At 45.4% G+C, this 27,596-nt stretch overlaps 2 protein-coding genes across 5 annotated transcripts in view; one reads left to right on the top strand and one right to left on the bottom strand.

The window, feature by feature from the left end:
• The window catches only part of LOC142584962 (NADP-dependent malic enzyme-like), a 185,666-nt gene that overhangs the window by 151,482 nt on the left and 6,588 nt on the right, over positions 1–27,596 (bottom strand). The gene's annotated exons all lie outside the window — the stretch shown is intronic.
• LOC142584964 (smad nuclear-interacting protein 1) lies at positions 740–27,002 on the top strand. 2 transcript variants are annotated; one of them, XM_075695349.1, is made up of 6 exons: positions 740–918; positions 2,856–3,037; positions 4,650–4,755; positions 12,018–12,214; positions 22,725–23,029; positions 24,607–27,002. In XM_075695349.1, the coding sequence occupies exons 1-6, from the start codon at positions 823–825 to the stop codon at positions 24,624–24,626; spliced, it is 906 nt and encodes a 301-aa protein (XP_075551464.1). In that variant the 5' UTR covers positions 740–822; the 3' UTR covers positions 24,627–27,002. The 2 variants fall into 2 exon arrangements, with proteins under 2 accessions (XP_075551464.1, XP_075551463.1); XM_075695348.1 differs by having other exon boundaries at positions 742–918; positions 22,725–27,002.

Below are 27,596 nucleotides of genomic sequence, written 5' to 3'. Positions count from 1 at the left end.
TGCGTACAAAATCTGTATCAAACTGAGAAATAAAGCCACTATGCATAGAAAACATGCAGAGAAACCTGTCACGTACACTTATGCAACGTTCGCCATATGCAATGTATATATGAAGCCACAATTGACGATGATGACAAGAAAGGCGTAGGAAAAGAAAATTTGATTGTTACTTTCCTTTTTATGTACCTAGACATGCGTTTAAATTGGCGAAGGAGTTCGTATTGCATACAGGAAAAGGGAAATGGCAGAAAATACAACATTGCCGCCAGTGTGAGCTCAACAAATTTTCTACAGCAACAACAACCACAACAACAATAATAATAATAATTAGTACTAGTAGTAGCTAGTAGCAGTAGCAGTAAACTTTCACAGCGCTTTTCTTTGCCTCATATAGTCCGTTAACTTCATATATGTGTTTGTCATACTAAACACCGGGCCCTTCGGTTTTCCTTCTTCTCGCTCACTGCATCCAGTCAGGCTTTTGAAGAAAAATAAACGAAACAAGCATTGAATGGAATGGCGCAAACTGCTTATTTAGCCATCGTTCCTCCATGTACTAATTTAGCAGTTGCGGCTGGGTGCGAACGCGTAAACAGTAGCAGAAGCAGGAACGAATGGTACTACTACAAAATATAAATGTAGAAAAAAAAAAAATGGACGCAGCATCAAGAACGCCAGTGTGACCCCAGAAGGCGCCTGTTTCGGTTTCGCTTTGGCATTTCCGAACGATGCGGGTCGCTCGCGTCGCTCCAGGAATATGTTCAAGATGGCCGACGCCAGGATGTTTTCGATGTGAATCCCGTTGCAACGCTTTCCGTCACAATGAGTGAACCGAAGGAGAAACGGAGAAAAGAGGACACGAGACGCAAGAGAAGTTCTAGATCTCCTAGTCCGGAGCACAGATCAAAGCACACCAAGGTAACAGCTAGCATGGTCATCCAAGTCAAGACGCACGCTCCGAAATCATCGCGTTTCTTCCTGTGCTTGTGGCCAAAAAATCGGTGCTCCGCGAGATTTTCGCCCGTCATCAGTCACGTCTTCTGGTCAGCGTATGAAATCGAGCTCTTGCTTGACGCCTGACACACTCTGCGTTTCTCTGTGCTCGTTTTAGCGCCGGCATTGCGCGATCTAACAAGGTCGCGTGATCGCAAATGGTGTTGCTTCGGGAGACGACCGTTTTCATTTTTAAATAGTGTCAAGTACAGGCTGCTAGCCTCCCCGTGACACCGCTTTGAACTATATTTTTATCGCGCTCGGCTGAACATCTGAAGGAAAATGCGCATCCCTGAATACCTGTCCGTGCCAAGCGAAGAGCTCGGCACTCAAGCAAGCGAATGTGTCTTTGTTTAATCTCGTAGTGACAGGAGAAAGCGTTATTTACTGCCGCTGCTCGTGACAGAGGATGGAGGCGCTATGTTGTAAATCGCGTTGCTTTGAAAGAGCAGATCTGGCAGTGAAGCGCACTGGCCGTGGAAGATGGTTTACTTGCACTTGGAACACGGCTTGAATTGTCGACTCTTAAAGCGAAACGTTTAAAGGCAGCAGCCAGTTAACATATTCTTTAGTCTCTTCAGTATTGTGCGAAGAGTTCCTGTTCATTGTCGTTGTTCAAGAGAATATAGAAGTTGCGTGTCTTTATGTTTAGCTGGATGCACACAAATCGGAATGCCGAGGAACTTCAGTGATTGGATAAAAGAACAGAGAGCGGAAACATTTTTGTAAACCATGCGCCAATGTGCATGAAGTATTATTTTAAAGAACATGCATGGAATATATGGTGCTACTGCTTCCTGTGGCATGCTTGTGCCCCACACATAAGCACTCATTTCCACAAACAACATGCTGCTATCTGACTCTGTGTTCTCGATAACATGTCTGCATTCATCAAGTGCTCTAATGCGTCAAATAGTTATAAAGAATGTCGGCATTTTGTGTCAGGCTCCTGCTTGAATTCTTTAACTCCAGTCAGTGTAGTGGGAATGTTATTGTTCGAGAAGCTTTGGTGAGAATCCTTGCCCTACCTTTACATGTGTGGAGACAGTAGTGCTCTAATGCGTCAAATAGTTATAAAGAATGTCGGCATTTTGTGTCAGGCTCCTGCTTGAATTCTTGAACTCCAGTCAGTGTAGTGGGAATATTATTGTTCGAGAAGCTTTAGTGAGAATTCTTGCCCTACCTTTACATGTGTGGAGACAGTACTTGTCGTAGAGGTAGCTCACAAATTTTTTCAGCTTTGTCTCAGCAACTTACCCGACTGCCAAGTATGATCTGATTTTTGCCATTTCATATTTCTCGATAATAAACCCTTGCTACTCTACACCAGTAAAATTTCTTTTTTACTGAAGTCACTGATGCAGTCGGCTGTAATAAATGAGCACTACAGTCATGGAAACAGACAGATAGGAGTTTGCAAGCTTCACAAGCTGAGCTTGTTCTGTTACAGCTGTTGTTGCCTGCTTTTGAGGATAATCTGAACTACAGCCAGAGTTGGGCATGTTAATTTTGATATTTATTCATTATTAAAGTATGAAACATGCTTACTTGTTTGTTGTCCTTAGTGTCACATCACAAGGGCACTAAATGCATGGAAGTAAAAGAGGAGCTGTAACTGAATCAAGAGTGCAGGATATTGTGCACAAGGTACCATTACCCTGCTGTCATACCGAAGTACTACTTCTGTAACTCTTTATAATTATTGTATTACAGAAGCTTTTAAGTTTGGTCTGTGTACTCATTCTACATCTCTCTTGTGCAGTTTGTTATTCTTCTCGACACCTAACGCTGCCTTTGCAAGTGCTGGAAGGAACCATATTGCCAGTAACATTCTTTTGGAATTTTCCATCGCCCACTCCCAGGCTGCCCCACATGTGCAGGTTGCGAAAACTGGTAGTGGCCACAGAGAGAACCCCGAAAGGCACAGAGACAGGCATGAACGGCGTCGGAGAAGCACAAGCAGGGAGAATGACAACAAGCGGCGGAAACACGAAGATGATGGCCGTCACAGGCCACCCCACTCCCGGGATAACCATCGAGATCGGTGAGCCAAATCGCAATAACAGACACTACAGCCAGGCAGTAACTGTTAAGAAGCTGCAGCCTGTGGACCCTTTGTAGAGACTCCAACATAACTTTCCTGCACAGCAAACTACTTTGCAAATGCATTATGAGTCGTCCTTGAGGCAAGAAGTGTGTTTATCATGGTGTTTTGTATGGCGTGTTTCCTCACTGCCAGACGCATGCATCTCTCCAGACAAGATGCGTGATCTTCCCAATGCTCATTAGGCAGAAATCGAAAGCTTCGACAGATGCCAAAATCAAACACTACATCCAACTCCATTTTATACTTGCCAGGCAACACTGTTCTATGACAAGTACTTGTCATAGAACTATCACTCTACACATTTTGAAGTTCAGTTGGTCTTTACCTATGATGCCTTCTATGGAATAACTACATCATATATTACAACTACAACTTATGGATGTAAGGTTATGTCAAAGCACATATTACTGTAAAATCCCAGATATAATACATTATAATGAAGGATCACAAAAAGGGGAAAAAAAAATGTTTGATTCATGTACAATATGTATCATGAGCATTTAGCACACTTTGACAGCATTTCTTTGCTAAAGGTGCGTTGCCTGCTCATTCACCCTTGCTTTCCTTAGATTTTGCTCTGTGATGCAAGCCGAAAAAGTGCCATGAAATTAATAAGGGTTTAAGCTAGAAAAAAGACCAAAATTCAAGACGATGTCCTAAAACATGCCTAAGCTGCTGACACTTTCCAAAAGGTTTGCAGCACTCATTGTCAGCGTGATAGCAGGCCTTGCAAAAGGTGAATCATATTCGTGACTAATTAAAAACATGCTAAAGAGATACTGAAAAGAAATACACTTATACTAGCTAGATTCTAGAACCTTTCCTGTGACACAATGGCCTGAATATTAGAAATGCTTTGACATCTTTGGTGTGGCACTGATGTACTGGGGCGGAGATTTCGGGTCAGACTTCACATGAGGGAAGTCATATATGTTAGTGTCAGTGCAGCATAGGTTAAGACAAAGATAACAACGCACATGTGCTAGTTGAGCTTACGCTGCATCGTCGTCGTCATTCTTTTTATGTGCGTTGCGTGCTAACATGTACAACTTGCACCAATTGCCCAACAACGTGTACATAGAGTGGAAGTTTGGAATTAATTTCTTCCACTTGTGATCAACCTCCTTCTGTCAAACTATTGTAGTTTTGAAAGAATGCCATTTCTCAACTCGATCACTGTGGCCCTTGGGTGTCCCTTTAAATGGTTGCTTGAAAAAAAAAAGGGCAACCCTACTCTTGTGCACAGGATCCTGTGCTGTGAACGGTGCTGTAGCTGCTTTTGTATGTGTGACTGTGAAAGAAGTGTGACTGGGGGACTTGTTGAAGAGAAGGCCATATGAAGACGGTTTTCTTGTTGGCTCATTGTTAAATACATGACAGAGAGACCTGTTGTTTGTGTGCTGCCCTCAGTGACTCTCAGCATTTCTCCCAGTGTGATGAGTGTGTTGTCATTGGTGCAGTTAGCAGCATTGCTTGCAGGTGTAGTGGAGTGGATTGTTTCACTGCTTATCGCCGCAAGTCTGTAGGCATCATTGGCGGTGCTTTGCAGGGACAGTCCACCACGCAGGGACAAGCGGCGACAGCGGCGGCGCTCTGGTGATGGGGAGAAGCATCAGTGGGGCAAGAAGGAGCCCAAGGAGGAGCCAGAAGAGAAGGCATGTGTTTTTCGTATTCTCAAATCTATGGGGGGTGACAAACTGCACAGCTTCATTGCAAAGAATGCAGTTTGAATGATCAAGAGGGCATGGCTGCAAAGGCATGGAAGGGGGTGCAAAAGTTGATTGTTGATAATTATGCTCACACAGGGCACATTAAAGAGATTACAAATTACTTGTGGAAAAAAAATCGCCTATAAGTTGTCTATTCGAATTAGATATATGCTAGTTATACCTTTTATTTTGTAAGCATTGATCATTTTGCTTCAAAACAAATTCGGGGCTCCGACACATGTTGCATTGCACTTGCGTTCCATATTAACTATGCCATTGCCTGCCATCTGTCACAGGCTAAAGTAGAAGAAGCCAAAGTATGTAGCACCAAGCGGGAAAATACGGAAAAGCAGTGTAAACAGTACCGCTGTTACCTCAAAAAGAAAAGAAGACAGCATGTGTATCCAGAGGAGAAAATAAGAGAAGGGAAAGGGAAAAGACTGACATTACCTGGAAAGAGCGAACAGTGGCATGGCAGAACACCACAAGAAAGGAAGAAGCAAGAGATGCGATCGAGCACATAGCAGAAAGGTGGTTAAATGGTGGTGTCGGCACTAAAACCATTGTAAAACTCCTTCACAGCTTTGCTCTCAAACATTTTGTCGTAAAAGATTTGTTAAGGGGTGACCTTTAAGGCAATACTACATATGTTCCATACTTCTCTTAGAAGGCGTTGCATAGCCACTTTATAGGCATGCTAAAGAGGAATTCTAACTTGAGCTGTATAGAGCTGTAGGTTATGCTTCTGCAACAGCAAAGCAACCACCAATACTGTGTGAGAAGGATTGGTAACTCAGAAAGGACATAAGAACAAAACGCGGGTGGCATTGCTATTTGAAAGTTGTTGCACAGGTCGCCGCAGCCTTGTGGATACTTGGCTCTACTTAATTGTTTATTGCTAAATAAGGACTACATTGCACTATAAGGGAACTTACTTCTATAACAGAACCAGAAATTTGAGAGGAATTTAGGGTGCAGGCCCCTTTCCCAAGTGCTTCACCAGTGAAGAAAGCCAAATGCCAGGCTGGGGTATACTCGTGCCCATCTCAGAACCAGTGGGTGCCTGGTGGTGGTGGGAATCGAACCCATAACCTGCCGTGGCTTGCCCACTGTCTTATGTGAAAACGCTGGCGTGCACTCAGTCTCCTATTCCCGTACCAGCAAATCTCCTCCTATGGCTATCATCCCCAACCCTACTGTGATAAGCATCTTCACCTGTCTCATAGCAAATGGGGCGTAGTGCCGTTGGAAGTGTACTGCAAGCTTTTAATAGGCGATAAGCCAAATGCACCGCCATTCCCCTGTATATGTTGCATGAAGTGAGCATCATGTTTCGCTCTGGCAGCATCATAACCATTGCATTCCAGTGTCACCCACCAGCTCGATGTTATTTCGTATTCCTGTCGCAGTCTTAAAACACTACACAATAGGCAAATTACAATGTGCGTTTCAAGTCGCTGGAGCCCCACCAGTTCTATGTGCATCGGTGTCTTGTGCTGCATCAATTAGCGCCAAGTGGGCATGTCATAACTTCCCACCAGATCACCCTTCTTGAAGAAGTTGCTGGCCTAGGCTGAATTCGTGGAGCATAAGCTTGCTGAAGTTGCAAAACTGATAACGGACGTCTGGGGCTGCTTGGGCCCCACCAGCTCAGCTTATGTCGATGTCTCACGGTGCATTGATTCGCGCAACCATTATGTAGACATCAACTACTGTTAAGTCATTAAAATTTCTTAGTACCCTTGGATTGTACGTTCACCCGCTTTGTTCATTTTATCTTGTATCTCTTTTTTTTTTTGAAAATATATGTACTACAAGGTTCTACTGTACGTCGGGATATTGTGACTATGCACCGATGTAATGGCACTGAGGTTTCAGCATGAAATTCAGTAAAGGGTAGTTTGGGCCTTTATTTTCTCCACTAGTAGTTTCTCTGGACACATGAGCCACTGAACTATCACTCTGCATGAGTACTTAACAGTTTGTGTGAAGCATGTAGCATGCATGGTGCAGACTCAGTGTGGTGGCACCTGCATATGTAGTATTTCGGAGGCCACGGCAGACACTCCATCTATGCAGACCACGCTGCACTATAGTAAAAATGGAGTTGTTGGTGTGCAGTGCAACACTCATTCGTAGCGCAACCTTCACTGCAGCAGTCATTCTCAACGTTCATACCACATTGACAACTCTTAGCTGTCTGAGGTTTCAGCAAACAGAGCATTGTCCGAGAATGCTGCTGTCGTGATTGTCATGTTGTCTTTATGCCACCATCATCGTCAGCATTGTGTTGGCTTCGTTGTATCCATTTGGGAAAGTTTACACAGGATTGCATGAGTTTCACAAGGAGTAGGAGGCATAGTCGAGGCAGTTCCTGCTGTCCCAGTAAATTTATTCACAACCAAAGCAATTGCTAATGTTGATGTTTGCGCTCTTCGCTCAGAAAGGCTGGTTGAAAGAATGCTGTAGCATAAACATAGTGGACAATGGTGCCTAATATGGCATCACACACACCTTATTAAACAAATTAAGGGAAGCTTTGGTACATGCAAGATCATTGCATGGTTTATGTACTGTCGCTCTCAGTATTCAGTATTTACACATGGTTTCCACATCTCTTGAAAGCAGAACGGTGTCTCTTTCTTCTGCTGACCTTCTGTGGTGTGCTGATCTGCCACTCATCTTGCTCCCAAATACTTGTGGCATAGTACCGTATTTACACGATTGTAAGTCGACTCGAATGTAAGTCGACCCCCCCATATCGCTTGACCGGAAAAAAAAAAAAAAAGTAGAGCATACCCGAGGGCGCATTCGATAACGAAAATTTATTAGTAGCTGACATGGTCACTCGACTACTCGTCTTCACTAGTGCTGCCATCGTCATCGTTGCTGCGGTCCCACAGCGCGTCGTGGTCCAGCGAAATTTCAAATTTGGCAAACGACCGCACCAGGACATCTTGCAGAACAGCAGCCCACGCCAAATGCACCCAACCACACGCAGCCATCACGGAGGCTCTTTTGACAGGTCCGGTTGGCGTAATTTCGCAGTCTTCTGCCGCCAGCCACTCGTTGTACTCACGGCGGAGCAGAACCTTTAAATTAAGGCGAAGGTCCGGGCTTGTTTCATGACCACGTCGCACTTCAATGGCAGGGACCGATCACGCATTTCAGCGACGTACGCCGCAAGCTTAGCCTACAGCTCCGGAAAGCGTCCAGACTTCGGCACGTGGGAAATTTGTCACTTGCCGTCACAGGGTGAAAATTTCGCTTCGCTGCAGTCGCCACTCTCGCACCACCCATTTAGAAATATCGAAATTGCGGCCCGCTGCGCAGTGATTTGTTTCTTCGGCGTAAAGGATGGCAGCCCCCTTGAACGCTGCTGTGAACGAGTGCCGAACAATTAGTGGGCCTGCAGCACTCATGACGACTGGGGAAGCATAGAAGTAGCACGTAGCCGGCAGTCAAGTGGAACGCGTCAAAAGGTTGGTCAAACCAATTCCAATACCTTTAAACAGAGAAAGAGAAACCCGCGAGCGGCGTCTGCTCTTCTATGAACTACCGATACCCCCCGCAAGCGCCGCCGTTCGGAGGGTGCCGCCGCAAATGGGAACAGCGGCGCTTCCATCAACTATCGACACCCCCCCCCCCCATAAGTGTTGCATGCACTGTAAGACTCTCAAAAATGTTGAAAAACCCTTCCGAAAAGCGAACAAACACGCGGGATAGCAAAAAGATATGGGTAGGGCCATAGAGCAAACATAAAATTGTAACTACGTTGTAGCTCTTGTTTGTATCGCTTTTTTTGGCGCGGCCATGTTTTGGTTTCGATTGTAAGTCGACCCCCCAACTTCAGACTTTCAAATTTTAAAAAAGGGGTCGACTTACAATCGTGTAAATACGGTATTTTAGCAAGAAATTACCGTCAAAACAGACAAAGTGAGTGGCATGGTCTCTTTACACCTGTTCACTTGTGACTTCCTTCATGGAAGTTAACAAGGTACACAATGTCAGGGAAGCTGACAGAAGCGCCAAATTCAATTGTGCTGTTGGCACAGTAATACACTTATTCTCCAGCCCCTGTAGCTGTGCTGCCTCCATAGCCAGAAAACACATAGGCAAGTTTTCTCGTCTGTTTCCTGAGAGCAGTGCTTGTCCCTGTGTCAATGTCTGCTGCTTTTGCTGGCCTGGTGTCTTCCACTGACATCTGTGCATCCAGTGAGATGCTTTTCTCATTTCATTCACTTGCCGGTCATACTTCGTGCTCCATCCGCCACTTCTGTCACTTTTGTTTTGCACAATCATCTTGTCCATTTTCTGTCCTTTGATGCATGTCTTGCCACACCTGCATTACTTGGCTGGCAGCTAGCTTTTGTTTCCTGACTACATTGCTCATTGAGAAAGCATGCATGCATGTCAGAAAAAGAAGTACACCGTGTCTGTCGTTCGTTTTTCGTACAACATAGGGCAGCTCTTCCTATGGGCTGTTCCTTCTTCTTCAGCAATTGAACCACACTTTGGTGGTATTTTCTCTGTCCGTGAGGGTGGCCACTCAATTACAGGCACGTGTAAACAACAGCGTGATTCGCATTCTTGTGTTACATGTGGAGCATAAATGAGAGTATTCCTTGTTGGAAAGATTAATTGAAGGGTGGCTAAAACACCCCCTCTTTCCTCCTACTGACATGCTTCGATGACCAACTCGCCGAAGGTGGCTGCAGTGCTTGCTGATAAGGCGCAGATATGGTCCGATGTTTTCGGTGCCCCTGGCAGCAACTGGCAAAGTCAGACATGGTTTTGCCGGCGATGCGAGTATTGCCGAAAATTTGCCTCCTGTATAGTTCGGTGCGTAGAGGGCGGCCCTCAGAAGCGCAATCAGCTATTGCCACACAGCACATGCGCACGAGTATGCAGTGATTCAGCACTTTTTCATCTGGTGCAGCCGCAAACTTTATGCGCACTCTGCACTGCTGCCAAACTCTAGGCGGCGATGTTGCAATGCTTTTCACCACCACCACCACCACCACCACTGCTGCTGCCAACAGGCTGAGCTAGGAGGTGATGCACTCTAGTCTAGTGGCTATGGCGTGAGCTGGCATAAATTCTTGGTCTTATCATAATTGCCGCATACTGCCACTTAGTTTGGGCAACCACGATGCATAAAAATTTACGAGATTCGTAAATTGCAAAAACGATTTGTTAGGACTGTTGGAAACATGCCTATGTATTATCACACTGACAGGCTCTTCATCAAATACATGTTACCTGTGACACATTTGCTTGATTACAGTTAAACTTTCATATAACGAACTTTGATATAATATGCAAGCATTTTCTTTCCTACAATGCTTAGCCAATTTACAAAGAAATTTACAAATGATCAGACTTGTAGCATAGAACCATGGAAAGTTAGAGAACGTATAGAACAAATTAAGATTTAGAAACACTGCAGAATAGACTACCTAAACTATTAAATAGTTTAAATGATAGAAATATACAATTAGAAAACATGAAATACAGGAAACTTTATAGTTTGTTTGCAATGTGGTGTAATTGTTTCACAATTTTTCCTTTTCTCTTGTCGCAGTATTGTTCCCAGTTACAGTACAAATTTTTAAGTATCCCGTCCATACTTTGTTTACTATTTTGATTGTATAGTAAAATAATGTATCACATGTTCATGTATCTTATAAGTCATAAGAAGAAAGCTCTCACTGTTCTTTGTTGCATATTCCATTGTGTTACAAGGTGCAGTACTTTTTGCTTCCTTGTAACTTCTTTTTCCTCTGTGCCCTTCGCTTATATATAATATAAAGACATTGTTCTGTTCTATTTCTGATGCACTGCAGCCAGTGTATGGGGGCGTGTGGCTCTGTCAAGTGGTCATTTCTGACAGATTTTACTGCCTGTCCCTAGTGCCCAGTCATGTGCCCAGTATATGATACAATAAACATTGTTATTACAGCAGCGCTGTTATATGCTAGGTCCTGACAATTTGTGTGCATAGGCAAGAATGTGGTGGCCACCCCGGAGCTAAAAGAGCTAATGAATGAAGCAAAAACGCATTGCTGGGTAGGGTATGCAAAACCTGCATTTAATCGTGAGAAGTGTCAAAACGTATTGTGATAAAAAAGATATTGTAATAAAAGAAGCAAAACTGGAATAGACACTGTTTAGTATGGATTGTGGTTTGGCGTCACAGGCTCTATAGGCAAACCATGTAACCTTATCTCACTTCCCTTTCACCTGTGCAGTGGGTAGGCCGCATGCACCTATAATGAACACCATCGTGAACAGAAGCGGGAATGTGCACGGTGATGGTGGGCCGCACATAATATGGACAAAGATCGTGCCGCAAACGCCAAGCATATGCACCTTTGGTTGGATCGCCGCTACTGACTTCACTCCCATCGTAACTGTGGGTGATTTCCACATAAACGTGTCTTGGCCAGATGGAATGTGGTTCATGGCGTTTCTTTTGGAAAAGTTCGGCATTCAGTGTTACAAACATCGGTGTGCCCACGCTACGTCCTTGATCGTGTGTAGACCTCACATTGGCCAAGAACCTTTCCAGTGTCACCACAGAGCCACCGGCCATGTATTATAGCGATCATAAAGCGAGTCACCTTGGTGACCAAATAATAAATAAAAAAAGCAATAAAAAGAAAGGTAAAAATAAAATAGAGCATTGAGTATGCAATTAAATAAAACAACAAAAATATTGTGAAATACGAAATTTATTGTGGTATGTGTCTTATTTTTTTATCAACATATTTATCATCATATATACAGCTCCGCTGGTCATCGACCTTCACAGGGGAATGGCTCTGAATTATTATTATTATTATTATTATTATTTATAATGGGAAATTTATTGCCACGCCGGTGATGTGACAGCATGTGGAACGCGGCTGGTCTCGCTGGCTGTGCTTTGACGCTAGACGGCAATGTCTCCACTTTTTACCAGCACAGCGTAACTGCGCCATGTGTGGAGCTCATGTGATAAACTGAACTATATCCATGGCTTAACTGCTGGCTGGCATCCATGTTTTTGTTGACTCATTTGTTCAAGTGGCTGTCTTGGAATCGGAAGCTTCAGCTAGGAGTGCCAACACCTTGACAGACATAGCCACTTGGTGTGTTTTTTGTGTGTGTATGTGTGTGCAGGAGAGTGTGTGACATTAAAATAATATTTGCATGTCTCTTCTCAGGTGGCGGTGAAGCCCGACTTTGGCCTGTCTGGCAAGCTGGCTGAAGACACCAACATCTACAATGGGGTGGTCATCAAGTACAACGAACCACCTGAAGCTCGCAAACCAAAGCGCCGGTGGCGGCTTTACCCTTTCAAGGGCGACGTCAGCCTGCCCTTCATTCCACTGCACCGGCAGAGTGCCTACCTGCTTGGCAGGTGAGAAGTGCAACCTGTCTAGCTAGTCCATTATAATCGTGCAGTTGGCTTAACTTGCCAGCTGTGTGGTTGTGTCACATGGCACCTCTTGCCATTACGTGAACAGTCATGTGCTTGGGTGATTGTTTAATTATTCCTCCTTTTAAAGCGAAGCTTTCTTTGCCTCTTCCTTCGACTTTCCCACTTCTGCTGCTGCTGTCTGGCACACCGCGTCGGGGGGGGGGGGGGGGGAGGGTTCAGAGCATGTATATCTATGACAGGAGCCAGCCAGGGAGGAAAGGCAATGTGGGAAACTCGTTTTCACCCCACTGCCTCCAATGTGCACAAAGACCTCTGGAGCTCCCTGGGCATCGCCACATTAGCCTCTTGACAGCTGTAATTATCCATGACCCCCCTCAAAAGCATTGTAGAAACTGCAGCACTTCCCTTTCTACTAACGTGCGAGTCCAGAGGGGACGTAGATAGAACTGTAGAGAGGAGGGAGAAGAAGAGGCAGTTCCCATACAAATAGGGGGGGGGGGGGTAACATGAGAAGGCAAGGAAACCCTGCTATTATATGACAGCAGTTGCAGGGAAACTGGATGAGCTCAAGTTCAAGATATGTTACAGTACATTTGTGCTATTTCTCAAAAATGAACACTACACAAATATGTCAAGCAGACAAATTACGCGTAATTAAAGTGCGCTGCCAGGTCCAGGCGATATTACGGAAGCGGTCGACTGTCAAATCAACACTTCTGTGCCCGCCATGGTAGCTTTGCAGCGATGACATTGCTAGAGGTCGCATAGTTCAACCCAACCACGGTAGCCGCTTTTCGATGAGGACGAAATAGAAAATGCACAGGCACATAGATTTTGGGACACGTTAAAGAACATCACGGTGTTAAAATCAATCGGGAGTCTGCCACTACAGCTTGCCTCATAATCCAAGTGTGATTTTGGCACATACAGCCCCATAATCCTATTCAAGTTTAATACTTCTGCCACGATTCGATGTGCCATGCGAGGCAATGACAATGCTCAACCCTCTCGGAGGCTATAAAATATGGCGCACAACGCCTCAAGCAAGCACCTCTTCCCGTGTGTTGTGTGTACTATGCAGACAAACGGCAGTGGTGCATGCAGGGTAACGTTTAATGTGAACTCACCCCTCTTGTGTTAGACTAAACATTAAAAGAAATTAAGCTTTCCCCGTCAACATCACCGCTAATTATCATCAATTAAAGCAACCAGCACAGAAAGCTTTGCTTACATCGATTCCCACAGTGCATGGGATCTGCATAATTTTTGATCTCATATGTCTCAACCTTGAGATTATCACGTGACGTTGATAAGTTTTTCTTTCCTCCATGGTCACCAACCATGGAGGAAGGACAATTACAAGGATGGCACTTTTGGCCATGGAAAGTAGTAAAGAACTGTTTGTTGGAGCTGCTACTTTCACCAAGCTACATCTTTTTTTTTTCCTTTTTGTTCTTTTGCTCCATTTGTATTGCAATGCTGACAGTGGTCTCTGTAAGGAGTGGAATTATTAAGAGTTTCAGCTTGTCTGTATACATACAGTCGAACCCACTTATAGCTATATTCAAGTGCCAAGAAAATTCCATTGTTATAACCGATAATTGTTATAACCGGGTTGCATGGAAAATAAGAAATCAAAATGGGGGATGTCATAGCTGTTCTGAGAAAACTATAATGGCGGGGAGGCTAGTTTTCCTCCCCACCACCTTTCTCTATCCGGTTTCTGATTGTGCTGACTTGTTTAACTGTTTAACTCTGCTTCCTGCACGCTGTGACCATGTGTTGTTGACAAGCCATGGCTGTCGGTGTTCCAGAATGGCACTGCTGTAACTGCAAACAGGGGTCATGGGCAGCAAGTGAAATGCGAGCCCCGCCGAGGAATCGCTTTGGCGGCCCCAAAAGGCGCCTTTTAAAAAATGTGGGAAGGTTGCCATGGCAGCATTTCAGCTTGAGAAATCCAGAAGAAATTCTGGGATGAGATAGATGAGATAGCCACAAGCATTTCACCACATACTTCCCACTGACTTGCACGAAAAAAACGCATGTCCGTCGGCTTTGCTTGCTTTACGTGAAGCTTGCCGACATCCTTCTCCAAGGCATCGAGGTGCCCCACGTAGTGAAGCGGAAGGTCCCTCGTGAAAACAAGCTCATGAGGGACTACATCATCATCTACAGGACCTCCCACAGGGACAGTGTTGAGGCAGCCTGCCCTACTGCGCCAGCGCTGCCATTGTGGCCATCACTGTCGCTATCCGATGCAAGCACGTTCATGACGATCGCCTCATTGGTTAGAAGCACTTCGTTTCCACATCTATAGCAGTGCGCTTTCTTTTCACTGACAAAGTCATGCATTGCCGAAGATCAGTGGGCGGATCAGCCATGTTACGTTTCAGCGATTCGATGATACGAACAAAGACAAGCATGAGCAACTTGATCCGTTAGCATAATTGCACAGAATGAGGGCCCAGCTACAGGCCCAGCGAGCAATCTTGGAGCAGCGCCGGCAGCGTTGTCAGCGCAGTTGGGGCGATCCATTCATGTTTCGAAGGGTGGCGTGACGCAGAGCTATGGGTGCAGCCCATTCATGTTCGAAGGGGTGGAAGGGCAGCAAAGATGCGCGCGAGGCTGGCATGCATCTCTCATGGAGAGAAGCGCGCGGCGGCAGTTCGGGTGGCGGGCGATTGTGCAGCGGCTTGCATTTTACTTCTTCTTTTTTCTTTTCAAGGATTTCGCATTCCATTACCTTTCGGCACGGACACCCAGCAGCCAGACTTCATCATTCTAACCGATAATGCGGCATGGGGACATGGTAGTAGGCGGGTTATTTTTCCATAGAAAGTATGTGAAAGTTGACGGTGTAGCAACCGATATATTGTTAAAACCTGTATCATTATAAGTAGGTTTCACTGTACTATCATTTACTGAGTACCAGCTTACAAGAAACATGGACATCTGTACCAATGCTGGTAGTGACATCCTGTGACGCTTTTTCTATGCACAACATGTTAAGACTGTTTTAATGTGAAGCGTTCTTTGGCTCGTAGACCAGGCACATTGTGGTAGGTTCCTGTCTTACGTCATTTTGGGCTTCCTCAATGAAAGGAATTCAGGTGTTAAATGATGGAATGAAACCTTGGTCTCCCAGCACAACAGCCCAATGCTCTCACCATTAGGCCACAATCGCATGCATTGTGCCAATGCCAACTATCTCTTCGAGATGACTGGTGTGTTCGGCACGTTGCACATCACGCAAGTAAGGGGCACTTGGCCACACACTCGGGAATGAAACGCATGTATATAGTGACAGTCTTAACAATGTATTTTGAGTGTATCACGTTGCACAAGAGAGAGAGGGATATAACGAAGGCAGGGATGTTAACCAGTCAAGAGTCCGGTGAGCTATCCTACGCTGGGGGAAGGGAGAAGGAGAAGCAAGAGAAGGAAGCGAGAGAGTATAGCAACGTTCACGGACAGTACTTGAGTCAAAGCCACTCGTACAAACCAGGCGCTCTCAGAGAGCACAAAAGTGCCTTCAGTGTCTTCTGAGCCGATGATTGGTGGGGACAGCCCTCTAGTACTGTCTGTTCACTCAGAGAACGATCGTCTAGTTTCCTCAATGTGTTGGACAAAGATTGTCCTTGTGCTTCAAATTGAGGGCAGTGGCACAATAAGTGGTCAGTTATCTCCTCGCATCTGCAAACATCATATGCAGGATTATCAGCCATTACAATTGGTGCTGAATAAGATTTAATGAAGGCAACTCCCAGCCACAACCAACACAGAAGAGACGCTTCGCGCCAGTGCAGTCCGGCCGGTGGTCTGAGTTGCAGTGAAGGGCTTCGTATGTGCAGTCTGGTGTGCCTTGTATGTGTGGTATTCCACTCTGCTAAGGAGAGCGTGCATGCTAGAATGCGAAGTTGTCTTGCAGTGCCGGTCCTTGAGAAGGAATTGGGACGCAGCAGTCTTCTTTGTTTGACGTCAGAGCTGCCTTGTCTGTGTCATCATTTTCAATGATACTGCAATGGCCTGGTATCCATTGAAAAGAGAGATACCATGTCCTTTTTCTCTCGAGTGATGGACAAGTTCTGTGATTTCGCACGTGAGCTGATCGTGAGTTCCATGTTGGAGAAATGACTGCACACATTGCAAGGCCAGCCTTGAATTGTGAAGACTGCCCATTTTCGAGGACTTTCAGCATTTATCGCATGAAGTGTGTCACGGAGAGCTGCGAGCTCTGCAGCTGTAGACTTAGTGATACAGGAAGTCTCGAACCGCTGGGTTATTCCCATTGTTGGTATAACAACAGCGCCACCAGAACTGGTTGATGTAGTTGAGTCATCAGTATAAATGTTGCATGACAAGTTAGCTCTAAAACCAAGAGCATGCCAGTTTCTCCCACTCTTCCCTTGTGGCAGCTAGCACTTTGAGACACATTGTTATATTTGACTGCCTTCGGGATCAGCCCACATACCTCAGTTTTTTCCTCGTAGCATCTAGCTCTAGGTGAACACTGTGCGACATTGTACCGCCCTTGGGCATGGCCCGCGTTGCAGTAGAACAGGTGCAACGTTTGTCTGCCAGAGTAGAAAAAAAAAACATCAGTTGTCATGCCGTCACCGTCACTGCCGTTGTTGTCCTGCAGCTATCATCGTGCAAACTTGCCTCACATACATAATTGTTTGCCTTACACAAACTCATTGGTCCATCTGGTAACACTTTGCAAAACTCCAAACGATGCTGGATAGCCAGCTACCTCCAAAATTGCTTTGCATAACATAGATTCACACACCGTGTGGGATAGGTATAATTTGTGGATCAGGTACACACTAAGTGATGTACATCCAGCTGTGGTAGATGAGCAGCTATAGACTTACCATATTTACACAATTGTAAGTCAACCTATCATTTTTAAATTTGAAGATATGAAGTGGGGGGGTCGACTTACAATCGAAACCAAAACATGGCACCGCCAAAAAATCGAGACCAACGAGATATCAGGGGAGCTACAACACAGATACAGTTTTATGTTTGCTCTATAGCCCTACCCATACCTTTTCGCTATCCCGCGTGTTTGTTCACTTTTCGGAAAGGTTTTCAACATTTTCGAGAGTTTTACAGTGCACACAACACTCATGGGGGGGGGTGTCGATAGTTGATGGAAGTGCCACTGTTCCATTCGCGGTGGCACCCTCAGAACGGCGGCACTTGCGGGGAGCATCGATAGTTTATGGAAGAGCAGACACCGCTCACGTGTTTGTCTTTCCCTGTAGCTCTTAGTTAGACGCGTTCGACTTGACTGCCAGCTACGTGTTACTTCCATGCTTCCTTAGTCATCATGAGTACTCCAGGCCCACTAAACATTCGGTGCTCTTTCACAGCAGCCCAGTGTGAAGGTACATCACAAAGTAAAGGAAAATAAGGCGTAGTTACCTGTCCCTTTGCATGTATGTTTTCTGGCATTCCTGCGTGCTTACATGCACGGTAAGGCAAAACACTTCTGCGCTTGCCGACGCGCACTTTATCTTTAATCGCGAGCAGCTAGCGATCTGTTAAAAGCCCAGTGCGAAAAGGAGGCACACACTTATCTGTACTTACACGGTAAGCGCATGGCAAAAAGCATGTCTACGCTAGTCAACGCCTTTTAGCGCGAGCAGCGAGTGACCTTTTGAAAGCCCAGTGCCACAAGCAGGCGCACGCCAATTTGTGCTCAGAAATGCGAGCGCAAGCACGTAGTGAGCCACGCCAATCCAATGTCAAAGACAGAGGAGGAGGGGGAGCGCGCCGCCGCCAATTTGTGACACAAAGCTCAGTGCTACCAAATTTTCACCTGTGATGGCAAGTGAAGAATTTCCCACGGGCCGAAGTCTGGATGCTTTCTGGAGATGTAGGCCAAGCTTGCGGCGTACGTTGCTGAAATGTGCGATCGGTCCCTGCCAGTGAAATGTGCCATGGTCATGAAACAAGCCCGGATCTTCGCCTTTTAAGGACCTGCTCCGCCGTGAGTACAACCAGTGGCTGGTGGCAGAAGACCACGAACTTACGCCAACTGGACCTGTCAAAAGAGCTTCCCTGATGGCTGCGTGTGGTTGGGTGCATTCGCCGTGGGCTGCTGTTCCACAAGATGTCGTGGTGCAGTTGTTTACCAAATGTGGAATTTCGCTGGACGATGACGCACTGTGGGATCGTATCAGCGATGATGATGGCAGCACTAGTGAGGACAATGGCACAAGTGAAGACAAGTAGTCCAGTGACCATGCCAGCTACCAATAAATTTCGTTATCGAATGCACCCTCGGGTATGCTCTTTTTTCTTCCCCTGTCACACGCGATATGGGGGGGGGCTGGCTTACATTCAAGTCGACTTATAATTGTGTAAATACAGTACTGGGGAAACAAAAAGGATGTGTTAATTCTCACTCAAACATGCATGCAGACAAGTTTAGCAGGCAGCAAACTCTAGATTCACTTGCTATTGTGGCAGCCTAGTTCACGGACTAGTGTCAAGAATATACGATAGTCCTGTTTCTTAGACTCTGTGCCACATGATGCTACCACCTATGCGGCTGCTCATGTAAACATCTCTGGCAACTTTGTATTCCATGAAGGAGATTATGCACAGTATAACCTTGCTAATTCGAAGTCCTCCAAACCGCAAGAAACCTTCAAGTTACCTAAGTGGATATTCAAGTTACCCCCCACCCCCCCACAATAATGAAAGAAACAAGAAAAAAATTCACTGAAGATTTCAATACTCCCTCATGCGAAATTTGAGCGCAGCTCTATACGTAAAAGAAGTATGCGTGTCAATATTTTGTGTTGTGACTATATTGGTACATGGTTTTTATTAGGAAGAAAACGCTGTGAGTAGCGTGGCTGTTATGGGCTATCTGTCTCATGTAGCACTTTGCAAATGGAGCGAAGTGTGGTGTGACTGCCTTGCTAGTTGGGAGATCATGAGAGGCAGCGTGTAGGTGATGTGCGGGCGGGATTCACAGAAGCTGCTGCAGACAGACCTTCGTTCATGCAGAACTTTGTTTCCATATATGGTATCAGTGGATGGGCTTTCCGCATGCCTTATTGATGACGTCATCAGTGAACAGATGATGGCACACTACTCCGGTGCCATCTCGTAGCGGTTGTCACCACAGATCCCGTATTGTACTGCACTATGCTTTTCTACGCTTTCACCATGCCCTCCTTCTCTGCTTTCCACCTTGTGCTCTCTTTGCTGTCACTGTCTTTCATCCCCCGCTGTGCTCTGATTTTGCTCAGTTATGCCAAGAACGCCAAGGGACACCGACGCTCAATGCCAGATCAGACTCCTAAGAGTTGTGCTCTAAAAGAAGGGAAAAACTGCACAACACAAGCATGTCATGTTTACTTTCCGTGTAGCAGGAAAACTCTTAAGTGATCATTGATGGGGGATGTCTTAATACTGTTCGCTGCACCAAGGGTCATGGGGTGGTGTTACTGGGCAATCACTTTCGGAGATTGTTTCACTTTCGTGAGAATCGCCACTGGACACATGCTGAATGCGTTAAAGTATCCAGTCGGCAGAACTCTTGGCACTGCGCAAAGATAATGAGCATGGCACAGCACCAGGAACCTTGCTAGCCATGTGCGGATACATCCGCCTCTGAGTCTTATGAAAACGAAAGTGACCATTTGAGAATACGACCCATGACCTCTAGCATGCTAATCGTGTGCAGCATCTCAGTCACCACTGCTATAATCAACAAAGCTATGGATGACATCAGGAAGCCAGTAACTATCCCTAAAGCAGGCGCATGAGTGGGCTCATTCATTCCTGCCATGGCCTACTGGCGCCCTGTCAGTGACTTCGTCTTCCACCTTAGCATACGGTCTGCTTCTGTGTTCAAGTATTCAGTGAAGTCAGAAATTGTATGCACGCAACACACCATCAGTGGAGAAAATGTGACGACACGTGCAATGCAGCTGGTGTTTACATGGGAAAAATCAGAAACTGAAAAGCTATAGGGCCAAAATAGTGCCAAGCTTCCTGATGATGATGGTTACGAATTGACCAAATTTTTGAATAAACCGAGATTGAATTATGGAGCTTTTACTCTATATGAATATGTAAAAATCCTCCATTATCTTCCACAGACTGTTGCACAGTGACATGGTGTCTGAAAATGTAGCTACCATTGACTTCCAGTATAGAACTTGGGAGCTGACAAAAAAAAAAGTTCACGCAGAAACTCCTCTGGGAGTTGTCTAAGTATGTGTAAGAATTGTGCCACTTGCTCATCTCCATGCAGCCTGGAGTCATTATCTATATTACAAAACTTGATCCAAGCAGTATAAACAGTGTCGTGGCAACACAAACTTCTGTGGAAAGTAGCGCACCGTGAATTGATGAGGCAAGCAAACTACTGCAGGTAGCGGTGCCAGGTGCACTGATGACGTTCTGATCATTAGAAGCCGGTATCGCTCTTTACTGCCTTATCCACCCATGTCGAACCATTATGAGCCGCGCAGAGCATATCTTCAAAGTGATCTGCGGTGTGAACAGAGAGTGCCAACTGCTCATAGCTTCGCGCACTTTGTTCTTCCTGGTTCATATTGGAGAAAGACGTCCAGGCATATATCTTGAAGGTGAGCTTCAAAAGGGGTAAGGTGCGGCGTGTGCTGAGAGCTTCGTGAGCTCTGTGTTCTCGCCGCTTCGTTCGCCTGGAAGCAACAGGCAGCACGAAAGTAAAGTAGCTCGTTGCTGCAGGCTCTGTCTTGAAAGCAATAGTCCTACAGGATGGACGGAGTTTTTCTCATTGGGTAACCATAGAAATGCTTACGCATTTAAATTTGACTCAAGATTAAGTAAGGACAGCTTTACTATGATCTGCTGTTGCCACATTGCAGACTTGTAAGCATAATCATAATCTTCTTTGTTCCAAAGAATATTGAGATGGCTGTATTTTGTCTGGAGATGGGATGGCATGTCAACTTGTGAGTCAATTTTACAGCCAGCCACACCTTGCATCAACCAGTAGGGGGACCATGGCTTGCTCGTTGTTTGCTACTAATCATTGTGTACACAATGCTGGTTGACCAGAAGAAGTGAAGGGGCCCTGAACCATTTTTATCGAAGTTGAGAAATGCATTTGAAGTTAAAATAGACTATTTCAGAAATACTTCACCGCAAAAATTACTTCAATGCATTCAGCAGAGGTGGAGTTACTGGCAATCAAACACTCCCTTCGATGTGCTTCTGGTCCTTCTTCAATGACTTGCACTACGAAGGCTACGGCGGAGCGGCATGCCCACAACATTCTGCTTACTGAACGTCACTGTAGCATGCAGTTGAAATTTGATTTTGGGTGTTCTTGCAGGCACCAATACTTCCAGTTTTGAGGCCTGCAACGTACCAAATGTGGCTGTCTTCAGCGAGCCGTAGCACACTCAGCCAACGGACTCGTGATACCCTGCGGCGGTTGCGGTATCAATGCCACGTAGAAGACTGCAGCCACATGCAACTGTAGCACTGTAGTGCATATGCGCAGTGTTTGCTTTGTGTACAACAGGGCTTGAGTGCACGCTCGCGCTCCTGTGCTCCAGTCAGGCCGTGCTACGTGGTGCTGACTGGCTTTGCCCTGCACTAACTTGACCTATGGATAGTAGCCACATACAACTTGTGTATTTTGAAGAGCTATCAATAGCTCAATACGAAGCGAAGTCTGCCAAGGCATCTAACTAGGAGCAGCCAGGAGTGAGCATGCGCTGGCAAGCATGTGTGTGGTCTGACTTTAAGTTTGCATGCTTCGAGTTTAGTAGTGCATTCAGAACTAGTCAAAATTAGCGAGACCTGATGGCTACAACGCCGATAAGCAGGGTGGTTAAAGTTTAATTCGTACACAGGCGGCCGTGGCCAAGCGTGAGCAGATGAAAGTCTGATTTTTCTGGAGGTATGTAGTTTTATCTAAATTCGAAAGCAGATGCTCGCTTACTTCAGCCTATTTATTAAATTGCGTCGATAAATATACACAGTAACAGTAGGAAGACGTGCACTGATTCAAACACCCTGCTTGATTGATGTCAGCTATTGGCCAGTAGCAGCTGCATATGGGAATCTGCTATATCTATTAGAAAATAAAGCGTCCATAAACGAGTGAGGAGCAGGTTTCTGTTGAAAAAAGTGCGTTTGAAAAAAAAGGTGATTTCGCACTCCACTTGCAAGCTCCACGCGCCGCACACAACTACAAAATTTAGCTGAGATGTTCAGAGCAGCGTATGCTATCTGTGAATTTTTCACTGAGCCATGAGGGGTGGTTCAGGACCCCTTTAATAGTGGACTAGTGGCACACTATGGGCATGCCACTCTTTATCTGAGCTGCAAATTCACTTTTCAGCTTCGATTGGCTCACAGGATCTGTAGCTTTTGCAGCACTTTACTGAATTTGTGAGATCGAACATAGACTCCTGCGAGAGGTTGGGAAAATGCCGCTGTCGTCTACTCTCCCCATCTCTTGCAGGTCGAGACTGATTGCCGACATCCCAATCGACCACCCTTCCTGCTCCAAGCAGCATGCAGTGTTGCAGTTTCGGCTGGTGCCATATACGCGCAATGACGGCACAATGGGGCGTCGTGTGAGGCCCTATGTCATTGATCTCGAGTCGGCCAATGGTACCTTCGTCAACAACAAGCAAGTTGAGCCTCGCCGCTACGTCGAACTGCTCGAGCAGGATGTTCTGAAGTTTGGGTTCAGCACGCGTGAATATGTGATTCTCCACGAGGAGTCACAAGGGGAGCACCTCGATGACGATGTTGCAGGCACCGGTGAGGAGGAGGAGCCACCATCGAACACCATTGCAGCATAGAGTGACACGTGTGATGCATTGCTGCTGCTGTGGACTAAGTTGAAGCAGATAGATTGATTGAGGAAAGGATGAAAAATGATAGGTTTATTTCTGTTTTTCTGTGATCAACTGAATTCTTCTACATCACTGTAAGATGAGCCCAGGACATTGGTGTGTGCTCCACATGTGAAGTTTGTGGCACGTTGACATTGCAGTGTCCATGGAACTCTTGCAGGGTTTTGCAGTGGAACTGTTTCAATCTCTGCAACATTCTTTCAGTGTCTGTTGAAAGAGGAACTGCAGTGAGCACCAGTGCAGCATAGGCACGCTAGTTCCTTGGTGATGCAGTTGGAGACTGTTGTTTGGTTACAGTTAATTGCTTTGGAAAGATTAATACATAAGGCAGGGATGGGTTGCTGTTTGTTTTGTTTTAGCTTATTTTTTCTTCCTTATTGTCACGGTGATCGACCAAACATTGCCATGCTGCCGCGCAAGGAATGCAGAATATCAATGTTTGCTCAGCACATGAGTTAACGAGAAGCTGCTGTTCGGCAGTGCAAGGCCTTTGTGTCACTGTAGCATGGCTCAAGGCTAGACTTAGTGTGAAGTGGATTGTCTGGGAAGTAAGCAAAGGCAAACATTATTATCTTCACTTTTATTGACTGGACGCTGCTGCATTGCTAATAAGCAGGTTCTGCATCTGCTAATAAGCGGGTGCAGACCATCACTGTTTGCACTGCATATTAATCTCCTGTGTGCATTATGTACTTTGGCATCTTGTAATTATTTAGCATGCACTGTGCATAGGTTAGGCTGTTGAAATTAGGTTTTGACAGATACAGGGCAACCAGGAAAAGAAGGTGCTGAAACTTGGGTGATCTTTGTGGCCATGTGGATGCTATGTTGTGTAATAATAGGTGCAAGACATTGGTGCATGCACTGCATTTGAATGTTGTGGTATGTTGTCTGGTACTGCGATGTCATATGGTCACATGATTAGGTCCTCAGTTTTAGCGTATGCTGATGTGATGGTCATGAAGACAAAGCTTTGGTGGAGGTGGACTGACTGGAAAAGTCAAACATTTGAAGGAAGGGTCATTATTTTTGTTGTTAATAGTATTTCTTTGTGACCAGCTAGATGTTCACTGAAGGACAGATGCTGCAAATGCTGATGTACGCATACACCCTATGCCAGTTTAGCTGGTTGGTATTTAAAAATTTTCTGTCATTTACAGTATCTTTGACTGATCGTTTAATAGATCTCTGGCAACACAACAGAGGTTGTGTAAGGTGGAACCTACACTGTTTTATGAGTGAAAGGGGGCTCTATAATGATATTCAGGCATCATTATTTTCATTTGAGCCTGCTTCTGCTTACAGTAAAGCGTAAGAGCTGATTTAGTGGTCATTGTAGCGCTGTGAGAGTGCTTTGAAATGACCAGTCAAAGGTTTTTTTAGTAAGCACCCTGTCCCAAGGTGTTCTGTGTGTCCATTTTTTTATGAGAGCAGATTGTTTTTATATCTATCTGCAAATGTCCTCTTGGCATTCTTCTGCAGGAAAGCATCCGTGCAACTGATCCTCGACCATGGTCACGTCTGGCTTTCTCCCAGGTGTTTCCTCGTTTCTTGAAGTATGTCTTGTGGGAGGCAAGAACCTGAGCTCATATGAAGGCAATGCTTGTGCTAGAACATGCAGCTGCAACCTCATGCCATAAGGGAGGAGCTGCATCAAACCCCAGTGTTCTAAGTTCAGCTTCAGTGTTAAAAGTGTGTTCTTCTAGATGTTCAGAAAATGATGAAAGTCAAAGAACCATAGGCTAAAAGATTTGGTCTACATGTTTTGGTATTATAATGTGTGGAGTAACAGTCTGCATTATTACAGCTGTCTGCTACATTATGCCACAGCAAGGTGGTTTCATATGACAGGAGGAGTAGATCCTTTCTGTCACAGCGCACACATTTGTTCAAAAGGTGAAAAACGACAGTACCTCTGTGCCCATTCTTACCGAGCAATGTGTGTAAAGTTTATATTTAATGCTTTGGGACTTTGTCGACACAGCTGGGTGTTATAGGGACACTGCCTAGTGTAGCAAGTGTCTGCCATAAGTAGGTGGTGTTGTGCTCATTGTCAAACTGCAGCCGTCAGCCTCGTACTGTCTCATGCTGTGGCGCTACACAAGTGGACGGCACTTGGACTTTGTAAGGGCGCAGGTATTTGCGAAAACTCTTGCCTTGTCACGTTGTGTGCTCCTTCTGCCAGCTTTTGGAGAAATCTTTGTCATTTGGCCAGTGTCTTGCAGTGCCTGACAAGTTGCTTGCATTTATTGGTTCTTTTTTTGCACCTCTGTATAGCAGTTCCTGCCACATTTTTCTGAAACAGCCCTCTAATGGTATGCGAGTGTAGCGTGTGCTTGGCTACCATTGACCATATGCCCTGCCACTCACCCCAAAATGGCTCTGCTGTGGGTGCACTTGTAATCAGTCATCACGTATCATCAATCATCACGTGGTTACGTTTACCGTGAAGTTTTATACAACTGTTACTAGAGGGAGGCCTGGCACTGCAGATGTTATTAGCCACCATGGGAGTGATTGTATATGAAAGGACACATTCTGGGACATCAGCTGTTTGTGAATCAGAAGAACGTCTTATCACGCAGCAATACTATGGTTTTTGCAGCTTGTGCAAAGTTCGGAGCACAGATGGTGGCATGACTTACTGTAGCATGCTACCTAGCAAACCAACTTTTGTATCTTCAAGGCAGTACCTCGAAGGTGCGATCTCCAAAACCGCCGTGTCACAACAATATGGCTATTGCGAACACCCACATGTCTTCAGCTCATGCTCCAGCATGTGCTCATGTGTTTCATTTTTCTGGTTACTTTAGATCAATTTTAACTAAACTGACTGAGAATATACCCATGACTTCTCACGTGGTTTTTGAGCCTAATCTTGTTGCTGCTTTGCATCACTGCGATCTTTCATAAATCCTTAACATTGGGAACTGGCTCAGCATATCAAAGAATTTCCAATGCACGAAATAAAGGTTGTGTAGCATACACGTACCACCAAGACGAACTTAATACCTTTGGCAATGACAATCTCTGTGAATAGTTTGTTTTTCAAAGATTAGGTGATCGTCTGTGATTGCAGGTATGAAGAAAATAACTTTCTAGAAAGTTGATATATAGATGACAAGAGTGTTTTAAGTGAATGTCATTATGAAACATTTATACCCAAAATATAGGTGGTGACAAAATATTATGAAGCACAGGAGTGGATGACAAAATGCCAGCCAGCAATATCTAATGGCAGGCACCTGGTGTGAGACTGGTGTCTGCACGCTATTTGACTTGCAAGGATGGAAGTTATACAACTTTAGGCAGCCACCATTCAAGCCTTGGAAATTGCCGCAAGACATCCTCCTGCTGTATCAGTGGTGGCGGCAAGATGCAAACGCCAGCCAGTCTTGACGCAACAGGAGTCTCGAATGCCAGTCTCGACATCAGATGTCGCTGACTGACATTTTGCCATGCGCTATGATCTTCTATTATATTCTTTCCTTGCTTGTACATGGTTCAAAACAAGGTTGGGTTCAGACAATCATTCCCATGGTAGTTGAACATTGTGATGGCTCCCACTGACACTTGTGCCAGGTCATTTTCCTCAACAAATTCTTGTATAAAAGAAAGGAGCATCCCAAGCATCAGCCATCATTGTTGAAAACATTCTGCCAGCCCACACAGCAGGTGGTACTTGTTACAGCCTTGGCGCACAGGTTCCTTTTTTGGCGATAGTTATTTAAGTGAAACTGCTTTCAAGCTCTTTACAGGCCACCGGAACTCGTAAGTCATCCCCTGTGTACAGTACTTAAATGTTGTCTGTCATGACTGTATAAAGCAAGTGTATGTTTTGTAAGCTTGAATTGTCCATAAAGCAATGCCCTACCTACTGTGAGTTATTTTTTTACAAAGAAGTTAGTGACATTTCACTTCGTGAATGCGGGTTACGCACAAGCTTATGGACGCCGCGAACATGCACAGTGAGCAACAACATCTTGTCGGTCCATAAACGGAAAAGGTGCAAATGTGGTCGCGGACGCTGCTACATTGTTCTGGATGAGTGCGACGTCTGCTGGTGTGCCACAGGGAAAGCACAAGTGGTACACATGCAAAGAAAAGATGCCATGAATGTACACAGTGAGCACCGCAGCATTGAAGCAGAAACAGAAAGGGCGCGAATGCGGCGATTCTCTTCTCCACCTCCAGGCGCCTTCGTCCTCCATCACTTGGTTCCCTCGCAGCTTCAAACATCATCTCGCTGCTTTTATAGGGCCATCTACGCGTGCGCGTAACACATGATGTGGCACTGAAACCGATGGCCACAGCTTTGACATTGTTTGTGATAGCAATTATAGGGACACTCCAGGCGAATTTTCATCGTCACCGTGATCGTGATGTTCTGTATAAAGTCCAAGTGCAAGAAGAGTGAGTGGCCCGCACACCATATGCTGCATGTGCAAGGGCAAGCATGCGAGGTTGAGCTG

This window comes from Dermacentor variabilis, chromosome 6, assembly GCF_050947875.1.
Source record: "Dermacentor variabilis isolate Ectoservices chromosome 6, ASM5094787v1, whole genome shotgun sequence".
Classification (NCBI taxonomy): Eukaryota; Metazoa; Arthropoda; class Arachnida; order Ixodida; family Ixodidae; genus Dermacentor; species Dermacentor variabilis.
Note: the sequence above shows the minus strand (reverse complement) of the source record. Positions and strands in the feature narration are given on the sequence as shown.